Below are 20957 nucleotides of genomic sequence, written 5' to 3'. Positions count from 1 at the left end.
TTACACCACAATCAGTCACCCACCCATTCATCCACACATTCACACTGACAGTGGTAGGATACATTGTAGTCACAGCTGCTCTGGGTCAGACTGACAGAGGTGAGGCTGCCATACAATAAGCGCCACCAGGCCTTCTGACCACCATCAGCAGACAAGGTGGGTGAAGTGTCTTGCCCAAGGACATAACTACTAAGACGAACGGAGAAGGGGTTCAAACCGGCAATCCACAGGATACAGGACAAACCCTTACCTCATGAGTCACCGTCATATGGCCGTCATATGGCCGTCATATGTACAGTTTCATGACAAACTATTTGTGGTCAACCTTCCCAGCAGCCGAGGCGACTGTGCTCAGTGAGAAGAGTGGTTGTCTTGCAATACGAGGGTTGTGGGTTTGATTCCATCTTCCTTCTACCACATGTCGATGTGCCCCTGGGCAAGGCACTTAACCTCAAATTGCCTACCAATCTGAGTACCGGTGTATAAATGTGTGTGTGTTAGTGAGTGAGTCTGGGTGAATGTGGCTCTAGTGTAAGGCGCTTTGAGTAGTCAGTATGACTGGAAAGGCGCTACATAAGTTCAGTCCATTTACCATTTACCATAAGTGACCAGCCTACCAGAATTACTCCAAGAGAGCATCCACAACTCAAAACATCTAAGAACAGCATCCAAAGCACTGCAAGGCCTCGTTTATCTCAGGTAAGATCAGTGTTGATTATTCAACAATAAGAAAGAGACTGAGCAAAACTGGTGTCCATGGAAAAGTTCTATGGCAAAAAAAAACCCACTGCTGACCAAAAAGAACACTAAAGCTGTCTAACATTTCCTAAAAAAAACTCTTCTTTATGATGATTCCCAATACTTTGGGGAAAATATTCTCTGGACCAATGAAAAATTCCATAAAAGTGGAACCTCTTTGGAATGTGTGCATTCTGTTGCATCTGGCATTAATCTAACACAGCATTTAGGAATCAAAGTAAGATGGTCTGGGACTGCTTTCCTTTCACAGGACCTGGACAACATGTCATGACTGATGGAATTATGAGTTCTTCCCTATAGCAGAAAATCCTGAAGGATGCAGCAGGACAATAGTCCAAAACTCCAGCAAGTCTACCTCTGAATGGCGGAACAAAACCTGCTTGCAACCTTATCACAAAGCCTTCCACCACCTTTCAATGATCTAAAGACATGTTTGTTTCTTTATAAAAAATTGTACACTTTAATAGGTTTCATGAATTTTAGATGTGATAAAAAGTCAAGTTATATCTCTTGCCATTATCATCAGAGTTCTGTTGACTGCAATATCTATCCTAAGAGAAGAGCCATGCATGTTGCCTGGTGTCACATGAATGTTTTCTATTATTCTAAATTAGCTTCTTGTAATCAAGTTCATGTTGCAATTATCAGAGCTTTCATTTAACATTTTACACTTGAATAAAGCATATTTCTGTAAATAAAGAAATGAGCTGTGCCCAGCCCTGCAGTCCTAAAGGCAGCGCTCTTTGCAAAAATATCAGCCGGGTTGTTGTTTTCCCAACAAATCCAAGTAGAGTCTAACGATGTTAGCCGTAGTGGATGCACCCAAACTTAAATTAATCGTATCCAATTTTGCATGGAAATTTTTCAGCTTCCATCCATCATAGTCCTTATGTTCTACCATAAGGACTACCATCAGGTCAGTTGCTGAAGTTATGCTACTGTCTTCCAACAGTTTTAAACAAAAACTGGATTATCATCTTAACACATAAATACATCATTCCACACAGCCTTGCCATCGTCCTTCATGTATAGTGTCACTTTAAGTTTGAGAACTTTGGACGTTTCAACTTTGGGACAAAACTCAATTCAATTCAATTCAATTCAAAGATACTTTATTGATCCTCGAGGGGAAATACCTGCCTTTGGCCTGTAAGTAGTATCCAAGACAAGACATATCCAGTAGGCAAACATTTATGTGTACTTTCTTTTATCTGTTTTCAAAGTTATTGTTCTTTTACTTTTAAATTAAATGCTACAACTCCTCTACTTTGCTGTAATTCTCCTTTATTGTGTACATTAACTTTTATTTTTCTTTACTGTTAACTGGTTTCTATGAATTAATTAACCATGATGATTAAAGGGACCGCATGAATTAGAAAAGCATTTTTATCATGTTCAGTATTCAGGTGACTGGCTTTAACTTGAGCAAACACTCTGGGTAGGTGGTGTCATTTAGAATTTGCACTCAAATGAATGATCAAAAAAAAAAAAAAGATACATTTTAGGAAACAATGAACCCATGTGGTTGTGTTTATTTTAGCTGTGCTCAAGACTGCTAATTGAAAATTCAATTATGGTCACTGGGGGACACCTAGTGGCAAAACAACAGAAGAACGCCCAGTAGAAACATTTTGTTTTCAATTGTTCATAAAAATATTTAATGGAGAATTACATGCTTAAGAATATCTGCTGCTGAATGTCTGTGGCAGTTGTACGTCTGAAGAGGATAAGCCATGGTGCTCGCTTGGCCAGTTTGGTGCTTCTGTCGACCACAACAATGTTCAAGTCTACTGTGAAGTTTTCAAACGGGATGTAATCATGGTGAAGCGTAAGGGCTCCTCTTCAAGTCAGTGATGAGGAATAAGTTATTATTTCCATTACAGGGAACAAGATGCAGCGAACAAGTGCCTCCCTATACGATGACCTGTCAATGTTACCAGTGTTGTCATCATCTTCAAACTGCTGCGCACAACTTTTCTTTATTTGTACAATTTTTACCATTAAAGACTTTGGCAAGTAGAGTGACAAAAGTATGAGCTGAGGTCATGGAGTTTACACAAGCACACACACACACACACACACACACACACAGGGAGCTTCCATTGACTTCCATTCATTGTTATGGCCTAACCCTGAACCTTACCCTAAACCTAACCTAAACTCAATTCATACCTTAGTCCTAAACCTAACCATTAACCCATATAACACATTTCCCCTTGAGTGGACCAGGCAAAATGCCCACACAATGTTATATAAATGCAAACAGAGATACATGCTTTGTGTCTGTATGACATGATGTTGGTGTATATATGTCTTATGAAACAAGACCAGGCAGACTTTTTGTCATTGACAAGAACATACAGTGCTGTAAAAAAGTATTGGCCTCCTGCTATTTTTGCTGTTTTTTTTTTTTCAATTAAACCTTTATTTAACCAGGTAAAATGAACTATTGAGATCAAGACCTCTCTCACAAGGGTGCCCTGGCCAAGAAACACACGTAGTAGCGGACAAGACGTATAGACAACAAAATAGCAAAAACAAACATTTACAATATATGAACTGTGAGCAATTTGGCAAATAAAGTGCAGGAGTTAAGGTTACAGTAACAACAGAAAATCCAAAGGCAAGGCAAGTTTATTTATATAGCACATTTCAGTAGCAAGACAATTCAAAGTGCTGTACATGAAAAAATAGAAAAAGAGACATAATAGGAAAGTACATTACAGTGGCATAAAGGTAATTAAATTATTAATGAACACAAATAATTAAGAGAATAAAAAATAATAATTAAAATGATAAGATGATAATAAAAAAGATTTAAAAAAGTAAATATTAATAATAAAATGATTGATCAGAAAATCAAAGGAAAGTTGGACTGAAAACTTAACTAATTATGTTTAAATAGCACAGTCAAAGGCCACAACAAGTAAGTTTTTAATCTAGATTTAAAGCAACTTAGGATTTCAGCGCTTTACAGTTTTCTGGGAGTTTATTCCAGATTAGTGGAGCATAAGAAATAAAGTTGCTAAAGACAATTAAATCAATTTTAATATCAGACAAAAATAACCTGAGTAAATACAAAAAGCTGTTTTCAAATTGGGATTTCATTTATGAAGCGAAACAAGCTTTCCAAACCAATCTGGTCCTATGTTAAAAGTAACTGATAAATCATGTATCAACTGTGATTCACCACATTATGGTTTGAATTAAAATCCAAATAAATCAATCAAACTTTATTTAAATTGCACCTTTCAACAAAAGAAAGTCTCAAAGTGCTTTAATCCAGCACCTTTTGTTTTGGGTTGTAGTGTTTCTCAGGATCAATTGTCCTGCATGTTTTAAATGTTTCTCTACTTCAACCCACGATTCAACAACTCATCAAGTTCTGCTACCTGTTAATGATCTGCAAGTTTAAATCAACTGCAGTGAAACTGGGAGACATCCAAAACATGCAGAACATGTTTCAAGCGAGAATTATTTCCAAGCCTCTCCCCAAGCCTCAAAACGAACAAGAAACCAACATTAGGAAATGATCTTGCATCTTGTAGGAGAGTGCTGCTGCAAAGAAAATAGTTTGTTTGGGTGGTAAAAATGTTAAGGTACAATCATAAAGATCCTGGCATTATTCATATGGAAATTGACAGTTAAAATCTAGAAATTTTTAAACCAGTTATTTTAACGTGCTGTAATATTAACTTTTCACCACCAGATGTCGATATAACACAGGAAAAAGCTTCGCTACGTGGCTTTCAGATAAAGCAGTCTAAGTTTGAATTGATTACATCATTCCTAAGCAAATGAGGTCTAACATTTATTTAGCTGAATTTATAACTCTATTGGTACACAGGTTGAATATGGGCTTAACCTATTTCCTAATACGTTTTATTTCCATTGTTTTAACTGATCCTTTCGGCGTTACATTCACTTTTTCTGATAAAGAGTAGAAACTTAAAATGTTCTCTTATTAATCATGCTTAGGAATAGTGGGATCACTGTGTGTCGACTTTACTCTGCTGCTCCTGTCCTGAAGTACACAATGTTTTGTCTCCACCCCACTACTCCCAACTCCCCCAGTTGTATCGTAACCCAGTCAGTGCGGCTGTACTGGGAGATAAGAGTTCAGGGTGTGCCCGCCTGCACATGAAGTCCGCCTCTGCTCGGTGCACTTTATTTTATGAAAAACGACGAGCTGCCGCGCAGAAGCGAAGCCGTGCAGCATTTAACTGACTGTGTGATCTTTGTTATTCTTGAGGGCGTTGCTGTTGCTGCACTGGCACCGGGCATTGTTGCTCAACTTTGAGAAGTACAGTGGGTGGATTTTTCTCGAGCTGAGACGGAATGTGCGGATTCCGTGTGGCTGCTCCTCTCTTGTTTTCTTGTCGTGACTCCGGTCAGTCTACAGCGACTATCAGCGTCATCAACGACAAGCATGCAGCATGACGTGAAGTTGCACTTGTGCCTCTAACAGGCTGTTTACCTGCGTGGAAACGGGGCAAGGTTGCATGTCGTGTCCGTGCAGGAGCTTCATGAGCAGCGGCCGTGCGTAACGCTGGCTCTTCATGGAGGACCGCTGGATCAGCCGCTCTTTGCAATCAACACTTTAAGTGACACTTGAAACATGATGAATCAAGACCAAGAAGGGATTTCCTTCCCGGTACCTTCCTTCTGTACTGGTCCCGACAGAGAGGCTGTCAGTGGGGAACATTCCAGTAGCAATAGCGGTGGAGGTGGTGGTGGAATTCCAGCAGCTGGGACTTTCTGGCAGGATCCGCTGGTTGGAGGCAGCGAACTCAGCCCGACCCCCGGAGACAGTCCGGTGGAAGCCGGAGGCTTGCTGTCAGCCGGCAAGTCTAGTAAAAGCAGGCCGGTGACGGTGGCTTATGTGGTGAACGGTGAGGCGAGCCAGCAGAATAACGCGGAAAGCATGGCCCTACAGTGCCTGAAGCATGCCTGCGACAGAGTGGGCAGCAAGCTGGACACGGTGAACTTTAGTAAACTGGACTTTGGGGAGACCACAGTCCTGGACCGGTTTTACAATGCAGGTGAGTCAAGTGTGGGAAATCCCAATGATTGTGCAGCCTATTCATTTAAACCTTCCTAAAATTTCTTCAACAAGTTAACTTATGTAACCAGTTACACTCTTAAAACAAACTGTTAAAGTTTAACAATAATAATATTCTAGTAAATAGTAACTATAATACACTATATTACAATAATATTATAGTAATAATATTGGTGTAACAATTTGCATACATTTTGTGGGTGGAAACTATTTAGGTCTACGTGTAAAAGCTAAAAGCTGGTATTTTACCAAAATAAAATAAAAAATAAAAAGACTGATTTCTTGGAATATAGCTACTTTTAAACATTAACTGACAGCCTAAGAGGTTAATATAAAAAACAAAATACCCTATTCAGGCAAATAAGACGCAGTTTTGTCAAAAGGTCAACGATAACCGCTTTCTATGTCGCTAAGTGCTGAAAAACATACACAAGAAATAATTTTCTATGTATGTTTACGTTATGAAATTGCAATCTGCACCATCAGATTTGACGTGATAGTTCAGCCAGTAGTATATTCACACACAGATAATTGGAGCAAAAACAGCATGAATGTGACATACCTACTAAAAGATACTCAAATAAAATGGTTTGACCGAATTCATTGATTGCTCTACAAAGTTTAACAATCCCAGTGACTAATTTACCATGTAAAACACTATCAGGATCCTCATGAGTAATCTGATATCATTGCATAATAGTATGAAAAATTTGATACCACTCAGAAATTACAAGTATTTGGATTCATCCTTTCTGTTTTTCTTTAAAGCTCAGTTGTTTTTTGTGTTTTAAACGCGGTTGGGTTTGATTTATATCCCCCTAAAATGAATCTTCGCACTGTTACCTTTCAGCAAAACGGCCTTGAGTTTCGAATCCTAGCCGGGTCCCTTCTGTATGGTGTGTTCAGGTTCTCCCTGCACTTGCGGGAGTTCTCTCTGGGTACTCCAGTTTGCTCCCACCATCCAAAAACATGCATGTTAGGCTAATTGCTTGGCTGTTTGTCCTATGTGTCTCTGTGTTATCTTGTGATGGACAGGCGACCTGTTCCTCAACCCCCAAGGACTAAGCATTAATGCTAGTTTTATCAAACAGTTACATACAGATGAATAAAATTATTATTTTTGAATATGGCTGCAAAATATTAGGAAAACATGACATTTTGATATAATTGTCAAATATTGTGATTAGCCCGCATTTTTCTCACTTAACCCTTTATTTTCCATGTTTACATAGACTCCACCTCTCTATCAGGTGTGGGCATATAAAATCGTGAAAGTCCATTCAACTGACCAACTAGCAAGCAGGGTTTGAATGCATGGCACCTGAAATGTTACAGCCTACTTCACAGTTCTTTCCTATTGCTACATTGCACACATTGAAATTGCATTGATTGTGATGCAATGCATTGTGAAGCTTTGTTAATGAACGGGGGGGGGGGGGGGGGGGGGGGGGGTATACAGTGTAAATAATGTGATAAAATAGTTGTCTAAGTGTTAAAAGCTCAAAGACTATCCTTTACCTTTCTTGTAAATTATTCCAGTTTGAAGCTAAGCTCTCTTGTTCTTTCTTTTAATCCAAATACAACCAACTTTTATTAGGATAAATCCTTAACATGACCCTGGTTTGTAGCTCGATCATGTTTGGCAGATTTACTTGTGCTGCAGCGCTTATAAGTTAGACCTTCTACTTCTGCTTGATTGTTTGAAATTTGCTACCCTTTTTTAAAAGGTTGAATATAATTGCAAAATGTTTAAACTTAAAATTGTGTCCAACACTTTTGGAAAGTTTGGTAAAGTAACATATGCTTTCCTAATAAGAGAGTACAGTGAAATCAGAGATTTGGCTTCTTTTTCACATAATAGGCTTGTTGCTTCTTGTATTATTAGTTGTACAAACACAATAAGTTCCCTCTGCCTTGTTTTGTCTCTTTCCTGGAAACCACAGTGGGACATTTTCACAATAAAAGAACAATGAGAGCAGTGAGGCTCAAACATACTTCTTTATCCTCTTTCTGCTGGTACAAGAACAGGAGATTACAACAAAAGAAGTTTAAATAGCGAGCTCATAGGCAGAGCTGAACAGATTCAGTTTGAACCAGAATAATTCTGAGGGGTCTGTCTGCAAATGGCCTCCTCACATGATGCCGTTGGACAAAAGCACATTTCACTGTAAGATCCCAGAGTCTTGTTGCCAAACCTTCAGGCTGAGCCACACAAAGGGAAACAAAGAAGCAAAAGTTAGGCAACATTAATAGCGGACCAAGTCTTATCGAATTACCTACAACCCAACAGATGAACAGTAATTCTGTCAGTGTTATTAGCATTCATCAGCTATCGGTGGATCATGAAAACGTATTTCTTAAAAAATCAGATACCTAGAATAAATTGTGACTTCATTTGTTGAACATTTGGAAACAGTGTGGATTTCTGTGCTGTTTAAATCAAAATTAGAGTGTTGATGTTCTAATTTAGCTACTGTAATCAATAGGTTTGGCAGGATGAACTACTAAAACATCCTAGCTAGCATTTGAATGGAATATTATTTTATCAGATTCCAGTCCCGCTTCTAGTGAATCTGATGTAAATGCTGCTATTAATGGCCTTTGACTCCAGTCAGATTTGATGGGGAAACAACAAGGAGTAGTTTTTGTTAAGGGGACTGCAGGCATAAACTCATTTATTTATTGAAAGGAATACACTTTCTGCTTAGCTTAGTTTTGGAATTTGCATGCTTTTTTAAAAGAAAGGTAGTAAATGTGTGTGTGAGTCGGCATACTGATCTGTCTCTGAAAAGATGGGTAGCTTTTAGTCAGATGGAGTGGCATAGACCTTCAGTGTTATGATGGATGGATGGATGGATGGATGGATGGATTTAAACCAGCGGTGGGTTTGTTCCAGTCTGGTCTCTAATTTCTCTGTTGTCCCCTTTGCCATAGAAGTGTGTTTTCTTTATTTGCAGTTTTGAGGTTTTAAGGGTTGGTTGTGTTGGAAGCACCAGCAGTACCTTTATTTGTATTTAATGTGACCTTTGGAAGTACAGCTACTGATTTGCATGTTTGCTGGTTGTATTTGGAATGTGTGTCAAACTGAAGGCGTTAGCTTTGTAAGCTTTTGTGCTTTTTTTTACTTGCATCTCCTTGTGTTCTTGCTGTGTTTTTAATTAATTCCCCTGATGAAGGATTCGTGAATGTGAAGAGCTGCTGAGAAAGCAGCGCTGCAGGAATTAGGAAGAAAAATGGTCAAAATATTAGAAGGAACTTATTTCTTCATTGTACTATCTCATTCTTACCTAAAGTAAATTTGATCAAAACTTGAAAATGACATAAGAAAATTAACACTGAGGCCAATGATTTCTATAAGAGGACAACCTTCTGAACTACAGCTTAGAAATGTTGTTACAGTTCACCTCTATTCCTTTTCTTAAACTAAGCAGCTGATTTTAGTTTTTTCCCCTCAAAGATAGGCTGTACACACCCATATTACATCACCCATTTTATCAGGTTTGAGACAAAGCTTTGGAATGTTTCACTTTATCACTCCTTTTGATCATTAGAGGACAGACTGGATAATGATAACATTAATAATTTACAAGCATTACAGGAACTTTGAGAGATTCGAGAGTTTGCTCACCATGTTACCGCAACACAAATGCAAACATTAATCCTTGGAGTATTGAGCAGGGAGAGATAACTGTGTCTCACTGACATTGTCTGGGTCAGATTAACCCTTTGCCAAATTCACACCCTCATGTCATACCTATGTGTTGTCTATTCCCTTCCTACCTCTATTTGTACACATCCAGGCTCTTAACTATTGTGTATTAGTTTATTTTTCTTGGTAGTTAAGATATTAAATTAATTAACTATCTTATGTATAACTTAACCCCTTAAAATACGTGTGTACTTAAATAGATTTTACAGTAAATATAAGTTTGATGATCGGTGTTGTTATTTTTGCTGCTGATTTTTGTTCTGTGTTGATTTCATAAAAGCACCAAAAGATTTATTTTGGCTCAAATTGTGAGTCAAGGCCATTTATTGTGTACTGTTAAGCAGTGTAGTTGCATTACTTAATTTAACTGGTGTGATGACATTGGCAATTTGATAGTAAGTACGCTTTTATTAGGGTTTGTGCAACTATGGTGGCTTTTTTCTTTTATTTTAATGACAATAAATACCTCTAAGCACTGTGATAAACTTGTAAGTCCGTATTACAAGGTCGTATTTCAGTTATGTCCATTTGTCTTTACCAAATTTGAAAAAGGCAAAAATTGATAATTTGGTAAGGCATGGTATGTTTATTTATATAGCACATTTTAGCAACAAGGGCTTTACATGATGGAAAAAGTACATTGCAGTGACAAAAACATAAGAAGTAAGGTTGGTAAAGTTGATTTGATGGGAAATATTACGTGACTCTGGATATTAAAGAATGTGCACCAATAAATTGGCTATGAATTGGATTGGGCTATTGATCACAATCGGTCAAATGCTGAAAAATCTGAATTTTATCAGCAGCATGTACTTTATGTTCTACTTTCTTGTTGAATAAAAAGCAGATTATGCTTAGAAACATATGCTATTTTCCCGTTAAGTGCAAAAGTATTACCTCAATCTAAGCACCTGCAGCACATTTTCTTTCAACTTCACATTTCCGAGAGGTTAGGTCTCAAAAAAAGAGAAACACAAATCTGTATCGGTCTGGAAAAGCCTGATCGGTGCATCTTTAACACTTCTATAACTACTTTAACATTCCTATCTGGTTGATAGAGTATAAGCACAGAGAATTAGATCTAAGTCTTTCACAGTGGGTGAGATCCCCTGTCAGAATTACTCCATGTCAGTAGATGGCTGTTGTTCTGGGAGTGTCTTGGGAATCGCTGGCAGGAGTCTGTTCGCTCAGCTTCCAGACTGTGACACTGTGCTGCTCTGAAATCCCCTCTGCTAGCCCTCTGCTGAGTTGTTTATCCCCCTTTCGTTTGTTCATTGAGCCTGGCTGCATTTCAGAGGTTACAGAGTGAATTGGCCCAGGAGCCATTCACTGGCATCTGGGTAAAACTTGCATCCACCTCAGTAGGACAGGCTGGCTGCAGACAGGAATGCATGTGATTTTTCTTCATGCTGACTCTCAACAGAAAAGGTGGTGTGGAGTCCAAATCACAATCTGACTGGTTCTTCAATGACTGTTGATAACAGAAACAAAATATGTCTGATTAAACTCCTTCTGTATTGTTAGTTAAGAACTCATATAAACTAGCTGCAGTGTTTTCATGTGTTATGGTAGAATTCCTCATATCTTATAAAAATCTCTTAACTTTTAAGGTCTCCTGAGGACAAAAAAATGATTCAAGTTGGTGAAGCAGTACATAAAGCTCTCTCCGGAGTTATCAGGTATCCTCTGAAGTCAGCAGCAGAGGTGGGTTGTCAAGTGGAGAGTGAACAAGAACTGACTCATATTAAGTTTATTAGTATCTCGAGACACCCCTGAGTTTTGAATACTTCAAAGATCTGTAGGATTACTGTTTAAGAACGATGTTTTTATAATTTGTTTTGGATATCACTGTCAGTGTGCATCTGCAACTTGAGCTTTTCTCTTTCACTGCTTAAACATCTGTCATTGCATTGTCATTTTCTAGCTCAGCTGCACGCAACTGGTTCACAAAGCAACACAAAAGTGTCCCATTATACCACTTCAGGCTCCAGTAGTGTTGGCTCAGTCGTCTCTCTCACAAACAATGTGCAGCTTTTGTCTTGTTTGTTTCTGTGTTAGGATTCTGTTTAAACACAGCAAAGGTCACAGAGCGTGGTGGCGATAAAATGAAAAATAGAGGGGGCGCTGTGTGTGGCGTAGCAGCAGAGCTCACGACCCACATACAGAGGCTTCAGTCCTCGACACAGTCCCCAGTTCGAGTCCTAACCCTGCCGACCTGTGCTGCATATCTTCCTCGCCCCCTCTTCACCCCACTTCCTGTCTGCCTACTTTCAAATAACAAAGAAATTAAGGGCCACTAGTGAGGTAAAAAACAAAAAGGAAAAAAACACTGAAAAGGAAAAAAAAGCTAAATTTTTTATTCAAACCATATATTTTTATGTATGTTTTAAAATTGTTTGCCACATAATATTCAGTCAGTCATTTTCTAAACCGCTTCATCCATAGTGGGTCGCAGGGAGCTGGTGCCTATCTCCAGCAGTCTATGGGCGGGAGGCGGCGTACACCCTGGACAGGCCGCCAGTCCATCACAGGGCAACACAAACAATCAAGCACACACCTAAGGGCAATTTAGAAAGACCAATTAACCTAACAGGCATGTCTTTGGACTGTGGGAGGATTCAAACCCAGAATCTTCTTGCTGCAAGGCAACAGCGCTACCCACCGTGCCACCGTGCAGCCCATAATATTTAGTGTGTTATTTAATTCAATGTGTGAAATCTTAAAATGTGAAAATGTAGGCATCCTTGTCACTAAAATAGTATATTAGAATAGTATATCAATAAGATGTTCTTCTGTCTCTCAAATGTAAATGAACTGAACTTATATAGCACCTTTCCAGTCATACAGAGCGTTACACATTCATCCAATCGCACTCTCTACCGCTCACACATTCATACACCGATACGCAGCTTGAAGTTAAGTGCCTTGCCCAGGGGCACATTGACATATGGCAGGAGGAAGCTGGAATCGAACCCAAAACCTTCTGACTGCAAGACGACTACCCTTCCTACTGAGCCGCAGTCGCCTCAATTTAATGTACAAGTAAACAATATTTAGTATTTTTCATATTCACTTTAAGTAAACAATATTTTGTATTTTTCATATTCACTTTGGATTGGATTACTTGCCTGTTTGCAAGCAGGAATGCACCACATACCATTTCTAAATGGGAATTAATTGTTGACTGGAACTCACAATAGTCCATTGTGTTAAATGCAAATGTGTGGTGGTACAGTGGGCCTAAAGCTTGATTTATGCTTCATGTTCGGTTTAGCCTGTGCAAGTTATACATCTGGAGTTTTTTTTTTTCTTCCTCTCTTTGTTGTCATGATCTGTGATCAAATTGTTTTTATTTTATCGGAAAAATTCTCACATGATTGAAATCTCAGAGGAATCTCAGTGGCAGCTGTGATAATAGGCTAAATTCTTTAAATTCTTGGAAATGTAGAGAAGAGGCTTCCGCGTTTTCTCTTCCCTCAGCAGTGAAAAAACAAGAGCTTGCATCATTAAAAAAGGCAGTGCACTGTTACACAATTTTTGCTTGCAAAGTGCGGCTCAGTTTTACAACTATTTTCTAAGTTTATATGATAAAAGATGTAATATTTCAAGGTGCCAATCAAGACATTTTTGAATGATCAAGTTAGAAGTTCCTGACTAAACTGAACTTCTGATCCCTGTTGTTGGTGTACTGTCTGTGGTATTATGAAAGCTGCACTCATAGTGAGCCATTTAGCAGCAATTTGTGTGGTTAGTTTAAAAGAAAACACAGAGTAAGTTTGTATTCATAGTTTGCAAAGCTGTATTATAGGCCATGCACATTTTGTTGATCTAATGAATCTGGATTTTCCCTAAAAGAGTGAATACGGTATCATTAGCCTAGCACTTCTTTACACTGCTTAGCATGAAAACATAGTCTGCAGGAGCAAGACGTGGGTTTTTGAAGACTAGCTGTATGTGTCAAGTGAGATGTACTAGAAACAAATGGTAAAACTATACACACTATAGAACATTGTTGTAACATTATAGTAACTTTACAGAATTAACCCTGTGTTGGAGCAACATATTAAAGGTGTCCCACAAAAACTCAAATTGGGACAAAATATTTGTAATTGTTGCACAATATATTGCAAATATGTCATCACCATAAAACTAATATCACAAAGGACTGCAAAGGTTGCTATTATTTTTGGCAAATGCATTCCAAGTATCACAGTATGGATGTCACAGTATGCATCCCGATGTAATATTCAGCCTGTTGGATGGAGTCTGCCTACAACAGAGTCCCCCACTTGACACACATTACAGTGTCCAACGTGGTAAAGGTCACAGACCGCGCAGGAAGCACACATGAGAATCACAGGATGTAACTATTTGTTGCAGCAAATATCAGCTGACATTGCAATGTTTACCAATAATATCACATTGCACAATTTCTTTTATTATCCTGCTGCCATAATATATGTTGCGTTAAAAAAAATGGATACAAAAGTGTCTGAAATGTCATGGGTGAGCGAGTTAAGTGCAATACAATCACAAAACTAATGTAGACCATGCAATACTATTTAAATGTAGTGTGCTATTTTTGTACTGAGTTTTGTAGAATAAATGTGAAATTGATGTTAACTTTAATGTAGTATCACATTGTGACTCGTAGGCAAATACCTAGTCTTAAAAGACTATAAAATGGCACAATACATGAAGTGTATTAAGTTTCTCATTTACTTTTCATAGAATAATTTTTCAAACAGCCATACTTTGTTTTCTGCAAAATAAGGCCACCCACTTACTGATTGTAAGTTCTTAAGTTCTTTTTTTAGGTCTACTTGATTTTCTGTTATCTCTTTTCTTTACTTGATGTCATTACATTTTCCACTAAAGTCAAGGAGAAAGCATCTGCTCAGTGTTAGTTTAGTTTTATTAGTGCATGCAAAGCTGAAGTTGGAAAATGGCAAAAAGATCATCTAGGTTTAGTAATATAATATTGTGACTTGCCTGCTACAGTATCATTCTCACAAAGTCTGACATTTTGTGCCATGCAGAATAATGTATTTCCTAAAAACACATGAAAGTTCTGCATTAAAAACTGTTTTATATCTGGTAGTCTACCAGATATGGCAAAAAATGTTAATATTAAGCACTAAAACAGTGTTTTGAGGCTTTTTGAAAAGCAACAAAATTACTATAGTAACATGTTGTAAGTTTCTTAAATAAACCGTAAATAAAAAGCATGGCAACAAGTATGATTCTCTCCTAACAAGACATTAGGAAGGTCATTACTTTTCGAAATGTATAACATTAAAAACTGGCTCCAATCCATTTGTGATCCATTTGCGTGGCTCTTTCTGCATGAAGTTAGCATGTTCTCACTGTGTATGCATGGGATCTCCAGCTTCCTCTCACAGTCCAAGAACATCACTGTTATGTAATTGGTCTCTTTAAATTGTCCTTCAGGTATGAATCTATGTGTGCGTAGTTGTTTGTTCCATGTGTCTCTTTGTTGGCATGTGGTGAACTGTTGACCTATCCAAGGTGTACCCCATCTGTTCAATTCAATTCAGTTTATTTATATAGCGCCAATTCACAACACGTCGTCTCAAGGCACTTCACAAAAGTCAGGTACATACATTCCAATTAATCCTAATCATTGAACAGTGCAGTCAGATTCAGTTATTTATTCAAACTGGATAAAAAGTTTTTCTATCTAAGGACACTCAGCAGATTGCATTCAGTCAGTGACTTGCAGCATTCACTCCTCCTGGATGAGCATGTAGAGACAGTGGACAGTCACTGGCGTTGACTTTGCAGCAATCCCTCATACTGACATTGCATCTCTCACCCAATGACTGTTAAAGATAAGCACCAGTAGAGTTGTACCACTGCTCTTTATTAGATGGAACACTTCTATATTCTATATTTTTCCAAATTGTTTAAGTGTGTTTTTACTACTTTTGCTTTCTTCAGGTATTCCCAGTCCAGGTTGCAAGAGCCTTTAAGGCAAGAGACACAGTGAAACATTGTTTATGAGACACTGCCACAAACGTGAATTCTGTTTCTCTGAAAAGCATGCAGGAAGTACATACAGTAGCCATGTCAGAGTGACTTGAACAGCAGTGCCGGTTATTCCTTCTGTATTTGTCAGGCAGGGATGAATTCACTTTCTGTTCTCAGCTATTTTCCCCTTCGGGGCCCTGATATGGTACTGCTGTTTGTTGCTTCTTCACTCATGGAGGTTTTACAAAGTGGGGCTGAGGTAAAAGGCAGCCAGTCTGCCAGGAGAGGCTTGCAGCTGATAGGCTGGCCTCATTCCTGCAACATGTTTTATTTTGTATTCTAGGTCAGTTCTTTCCAACACACTTGTATCTAAAAATACAGCTCTTTGCAGGGTAGGACATTGAAACTGCTTAATAACAGTCATCTTGAATTCCCCCACATAGTCCTCAGGGAAAGGGATGAATTTGCACAGAGGAATGCAGAGTTGTTTCTTATCTGAAGAACCAGTTTTTCTTTCTTTTGTTTTCTTTGAACAAAATTTGATTTAAAACTCACTGTAGACATTGAGAAAGTTTCCTCCCAACATTTTCACATAAAGCATGCACACAGCATTTTAAACTAAAGTTTAAATTCAGATTTAGGCATAAAAAAAAAATCTCCTAAATTTAAATTTTGCCTCTATTAAAGTGAGGAGCTTACAACCTTGGAGAGCATAACGTTCCAAATCTACACCAAATTTCCAGGAACAGCAGCTGGAGGAACAATTACTGCCACACTATTTCTACATGTTTCAGCAGGTTAAAGGTATGCCACAATAGCTGGACATGTTAAAAGGGACCCACTGGATTTGTACTGTAAACAAATCCTTTGTATTCAATGTTTTGCCTAAAATTAGGCGGTGTTTATTTTCATCTAAAGGCATTCCAGAAATCTCTGGCTTTATATGACAAACAAAACAGATGAAAATGTATTTCTTTCCTTAAAACCTGCCTTGTTGTCCTAAACTCTCTGGGCAGCTTTTATAAATGGAAAAGGAAACATGGTCATATTATACCCTTTAAACGTCTTCCCATTTCTGTCACATCACAACCAAAAAATGTCTTTTAATGGGATTTTATGTAATAGACCAACACAAAGTAGAGTCTAATTATGGAGTGGAAGGCCTCAGAGGCTTGTTAGTTACATTACTGAATAAAGAATACCAATAAGACCTAGTAACACAGCAGACAGGTCAGGAATAAAGCTGTGGAGAAGCTTAAAGTATAGAAAGGTTATAAAACTATACTCCAACCTTTGAACATCATGTGGAACACTACTCAATCCATCATTTGGGAAGGGAAGGAGTTAGGCACAACCTACCTCGCTGGGCAAAGGAGAACATGAAACCAGAGAAGTAGCCAATAAACCCATGGTAACTCTCGAAGAGCTGTACAGATGCAGAGCTCAGATGGGAGAATTTGTTGGCAGGACAACTAATAAATAAAAAATCTGACCTGAAAACCTTGTTGAAAGAAAGGCTTTGAACGTCCTGTTGGGAGTTTGCCACAAGTGATGTGGGGAAACAGCCAAGATGTGAAAGATGGTTCCTATAACCTTTAATACACAAACTCCACGGGGAATCATGGTTGTTACAGCATCATGCTTGGTAGAAAAGGAAAAATTAAGACAATTTTATTTGCAAAACATTGAGTATAAAGCATTTGTTTAGTACAATCAAGTCTCCACATCTGGTACCCTACCTTTAACTTGCTAAGACATATTCAATTCAATTCAATTCAAAAATACTTTATTAATCCCAAAGGGAAATTAAATGTTGTTGTAGCTCATATTATGGAGGTTTCCTCAAAGAGCCATTGTAGATGCTGATGGCTGTGGTCAGGAAGGATCTCCTGTAGCGCTCCGTCTTACAGCAGATCTGAAGAAGCCTCTGACTGAAGACACTGTTGTTGTAGGACAGTCTCATGAAGAGGATGCTCAGGGTTCTCCATAATGTTCTTCATTTTATGAAGAATATGTCTTTCCACAATGATCTCCAGAGGTTCCAGAGGAGTCCCCAGAACAGAGCCAGCCTTTTTTATCAGCTTGTTGAGCTTTTTTAAGTCCCTGGCTCTGATGCTGCTTCCCCAGCAGATGATGGTAGAAGAGATCACACTCTCCACAACAGACTTATAGAAGATATGCAGCATCTTGCTGCAAACACCAAAGGACCTAAGCTTCCTCAAGAAGTACAGTCTGCTCTGTCCCTTCTTGTAGATGGCTTAATATAGAAATACTCTTACCATGATTGCTCCTGTGTCTGCTGTTCCTAGAAATTTGGCAAATGTTTGGAAAGTTATGCTCTCACAGGTTCCTTTTTGGGAAAGAGAGGCTTCACTACTATGGGAAAGGATTTCAAGTAGAGCCCAGGGACATTGATTCCTCTCTTTCTCCATCCTTCTCTTGCTTCTTGTCTCTGTGTGGGCTGAGCTCCAGGGAAAAACTAGCGATGCACTCGCCTCTGCTACCACAAGCCTTGTTCACTCCCTCTCCATTAGCGATAAGGGAAAAATCACACACTGATGGCTTCACTCAAATCATTTAGAACAGTTTCCGCACTGGGTCTCCATGGTTACAACATCTTGTTATGTAATTGATTGTAACAGGGGCTTTATTTGCCTTCTGCACCTTTCATACTTGAGTCAAACTGAGGTCCTCCAAGTCAAAAAAGCAGGCCTAAACATCTGGCTCTGGAGAGAACAATGTAAATACTGTAGAAACTAATGTAATTGCAAGGCCTTTTAACACTATGTATTGACATTTTGATAAACACTAAAGGTTATTAGGGTGCGATAAAGCCACATAGCAACACAGGAGATGGTTTACACTTCTCTTTCCTGCCAAATGAAGCCAGTTGTATAAAAATTGTTGCAATGCAATGATAAAAACAATTTTAGTGTTCAAACAAATGTACAAAGTTCTCATTGAATGAGAAGATCACATTTTTTCGGTGTGCAGCCCTTGCTGTGTGGTGTTGTCATGCTTTCCAGAGATCTCAAGAGCACTGCAACTACAGTAATGATCTAGTGGAGAGATTTGCATGTTAAAGTCCCTGCTTGGCAGTTCAGATCAGGACAACTTACCCCAGCCTGCCTCATTTTGCATATATGATAAAGAAAGAAGTGAAATCAGCATAAACATTCTCTGTCTTTGAGACAGAGAGGTTGAAGGGCTCTGACTTGGGTTTCAGTCTGAGTTGTCATCTTGTTTGTTTTGGATTGAGTTTCTGTTGCTCTGTTGTGGATTATTATTATTCAAGGTGGTGTATTGGTTCTATGGGGCTAATGTTCACCATAGGTGTCTGACTTTAACTCAACATGCTTTGTCTCTGCTCGTTTTCCTTCAGCTAGAAGGATGAACCTTTACAACTAGGCTTGGGTTGGTTACAAAATCGCTGTTTAACAGTTTTAAAACTGCTAGGACCTTCTGTGACACCATTCCTACATCTCAAGCTCATTTTAATATGATGCCAGAGGAAGTGCCTTTGACCAGCATTTGCTCCCAAATATACAAAGCATTGATTTTCACACTATATCAATAACCCGCTCAGTAAATACTATGTTTTCCAAATTCCACTACCAAACAGGGCAGGCAAGGTTCTTATTTATTGTAGCTGCTAAGTCTGGTTACCTGCTGATTACTCTGTGCATCTCTGTAAATTATATCTCTAATAATTAATACATTCTGTTATTTTAGCTGCAGAAAGAATAATTGCTTTATTTTGCATGCATGTTTGTATTTTGTTCTGTGTAATGAATCCAGCTACACTTGGTTTTTTAACTCATGGTTATTATACTATGAGAATAGAATACCTGCCCATTCTGTTTTGACAAACATGGATCAGGGACCATAATAGTAAAACTGTGGTGGTTCATGCCTGAGGCAGGTGTATGCATAATAGAACACTCATAACTAACTCTATTTGCTTTAGTCCTTTGAAAAGACATAACACATGAAAGAATAGAGAGGAAGCAGTTAGCGTTTGGCTTTTTTTAGACTGTGAAACTGAGACGGTAGTATGTAAAGTACAGAAGATGAGGTATGTTTCTCTTTAAATAGATAAACAATTTGCAGGTTTGTTTACAGGAAAGAATCATGTTAATAAGAAAATGTCAGGGTTCAAGTGTGCGGTAAAACAAGTGGAACAGGTTTACAGCTGCAGGAGAGGGACGAGCATAGTCTGTATAGTGTGTTGGGTCACATAGTCAAGATCAGAAAGGACACACAATTTATAAAGGTGCATGACATATTAGCAGTATTCTGAAAGAACCTTTGGAAACCTTAAGCGGCACATGCTGTCATCCAAAGCTGTCATCTGATGGGAGAAACTCAGACTGATCTCTAAACGCTTTCTCTCTGCTTAAAAACACAGGAGCAGGTTTGTCAAATATGTAGTATAAATATATATAAAACACAGGCTGGCAAGAATCTGAATCACTACCAATTAAATAAGAATAAAAAAATAAACTGTGTTCTAATAAGGGCTGCGTGACGTTATTGGTGAATATTGTGATGACGATATTGATCGCCATTAACCGACATTTCCCTCATTCTTCTTTCCTCTACCATCCCAATGCCTCCATTCTGCTCTGTGAGCTTCAGCACCTCTGTAACCAAGATCGATATTAGGTTTAGCTGTCAAATGTTGGCCCAGTATATTGTTAGCATGCAGTGTGTGAATGTATGGCACTTCCAATGTACAAACATACAAAATTTTGCATCCAAGCTGTCCTTTGCATTTATATGTCACATATTGATATTGGAATGACAAAAGTGATTTGATAAATTGGTCCTTTTCCCTGAATATCAGACTTTATTGCTTTAGTAAAGCCCAGCCTTCCTCATAGACACCAGTCTGAATGATGTTAAAAGTTCCTTCTTCTGTCCCTTCTTTCTGTAGGGTCTTAAAATGTCATAAAAAGTCTTACATTTAAAAATCTCAATTTTAGGTCTTGAAAAATCTTAATAATGCCAGATTTTCTATATTAGATCTTAAATTACATTTAGTCGTGTCCTTAATTTGTACTTTTTGTCATTTGTTGCTTTTTCCATTGATTTCTTTTTACTATTATTTTTATTTACCAAGAAGTGCATTGACAGCTTTAATATGGTACATATGCAGTAGTTCACATTGTGATCAAAATAAATGTATCTGTTTACACATATTAGTTGTTCACTTGATTTTTGCAATTCATGTAGGTCTTAAATTTAAATTATGAAAGACTTAAAAAGCTGTCAAAATGTCTAAAATTTAAATGATTTGCAGAAATTTGCAGAGATCTTGTAACTTGCTTAAATCACGCCCTTTCTTTCTCCCTTAAGTGTAAATTGTTGTATTTGCTCCTTTTTTATCAGTATTATTCATCCTGCCTTGATAGAAAACATTTACCAGTTCATATC

General features: G+C 38.2%; 1 protein-coding gene across 1 annotated transcript in view; it reads left to right on the top strand.

Annotated features, from left to right (window-relative positions):
* The first annotated feature begins 3630 nt into the window (after positions 1 to 3630).
* map3k5 (mitogen-activated protein kinase kinase kinase 5) overlaps positions 3631 to 20957 on the top strand; it is an 86950-nt gene continuing 69623 nt past the window's right edge. The window contains exon 1 of the mRNA XM_047388226.1: positions 3631 to 5801. Coding sequence (XP_047244182.1) covers positions 5378 to 5801 — 424 coding nt within the window. The 5' untranslated portion in view covers positions 3631 to 5377. The remainder of the gene's footprint in view (positions 5802 to 20957) is intronic.

The sequence above is a fragment of the Girardinichthys multiradiatus genome, chromosome 15 (genome assembly GCF_021462225.1).
Source record: "Girardinichthys multiradiatus isolate DD_20200921_A chromosome 15, DD_fGirMul_XY1, whole genome shotgun sequence".
Lineage (NCBI taxonomy): Eukaryota > Metazoa > Chordata > Actinopteri > Cyprinodontiformes > Goodeidae > Girardinichthys > Girardinichthys multiradiatus.
Note: the sequence above shows the minus strand (reverse complement) of the source record. Positions and strands in the feature narration are given on the sequence as shown.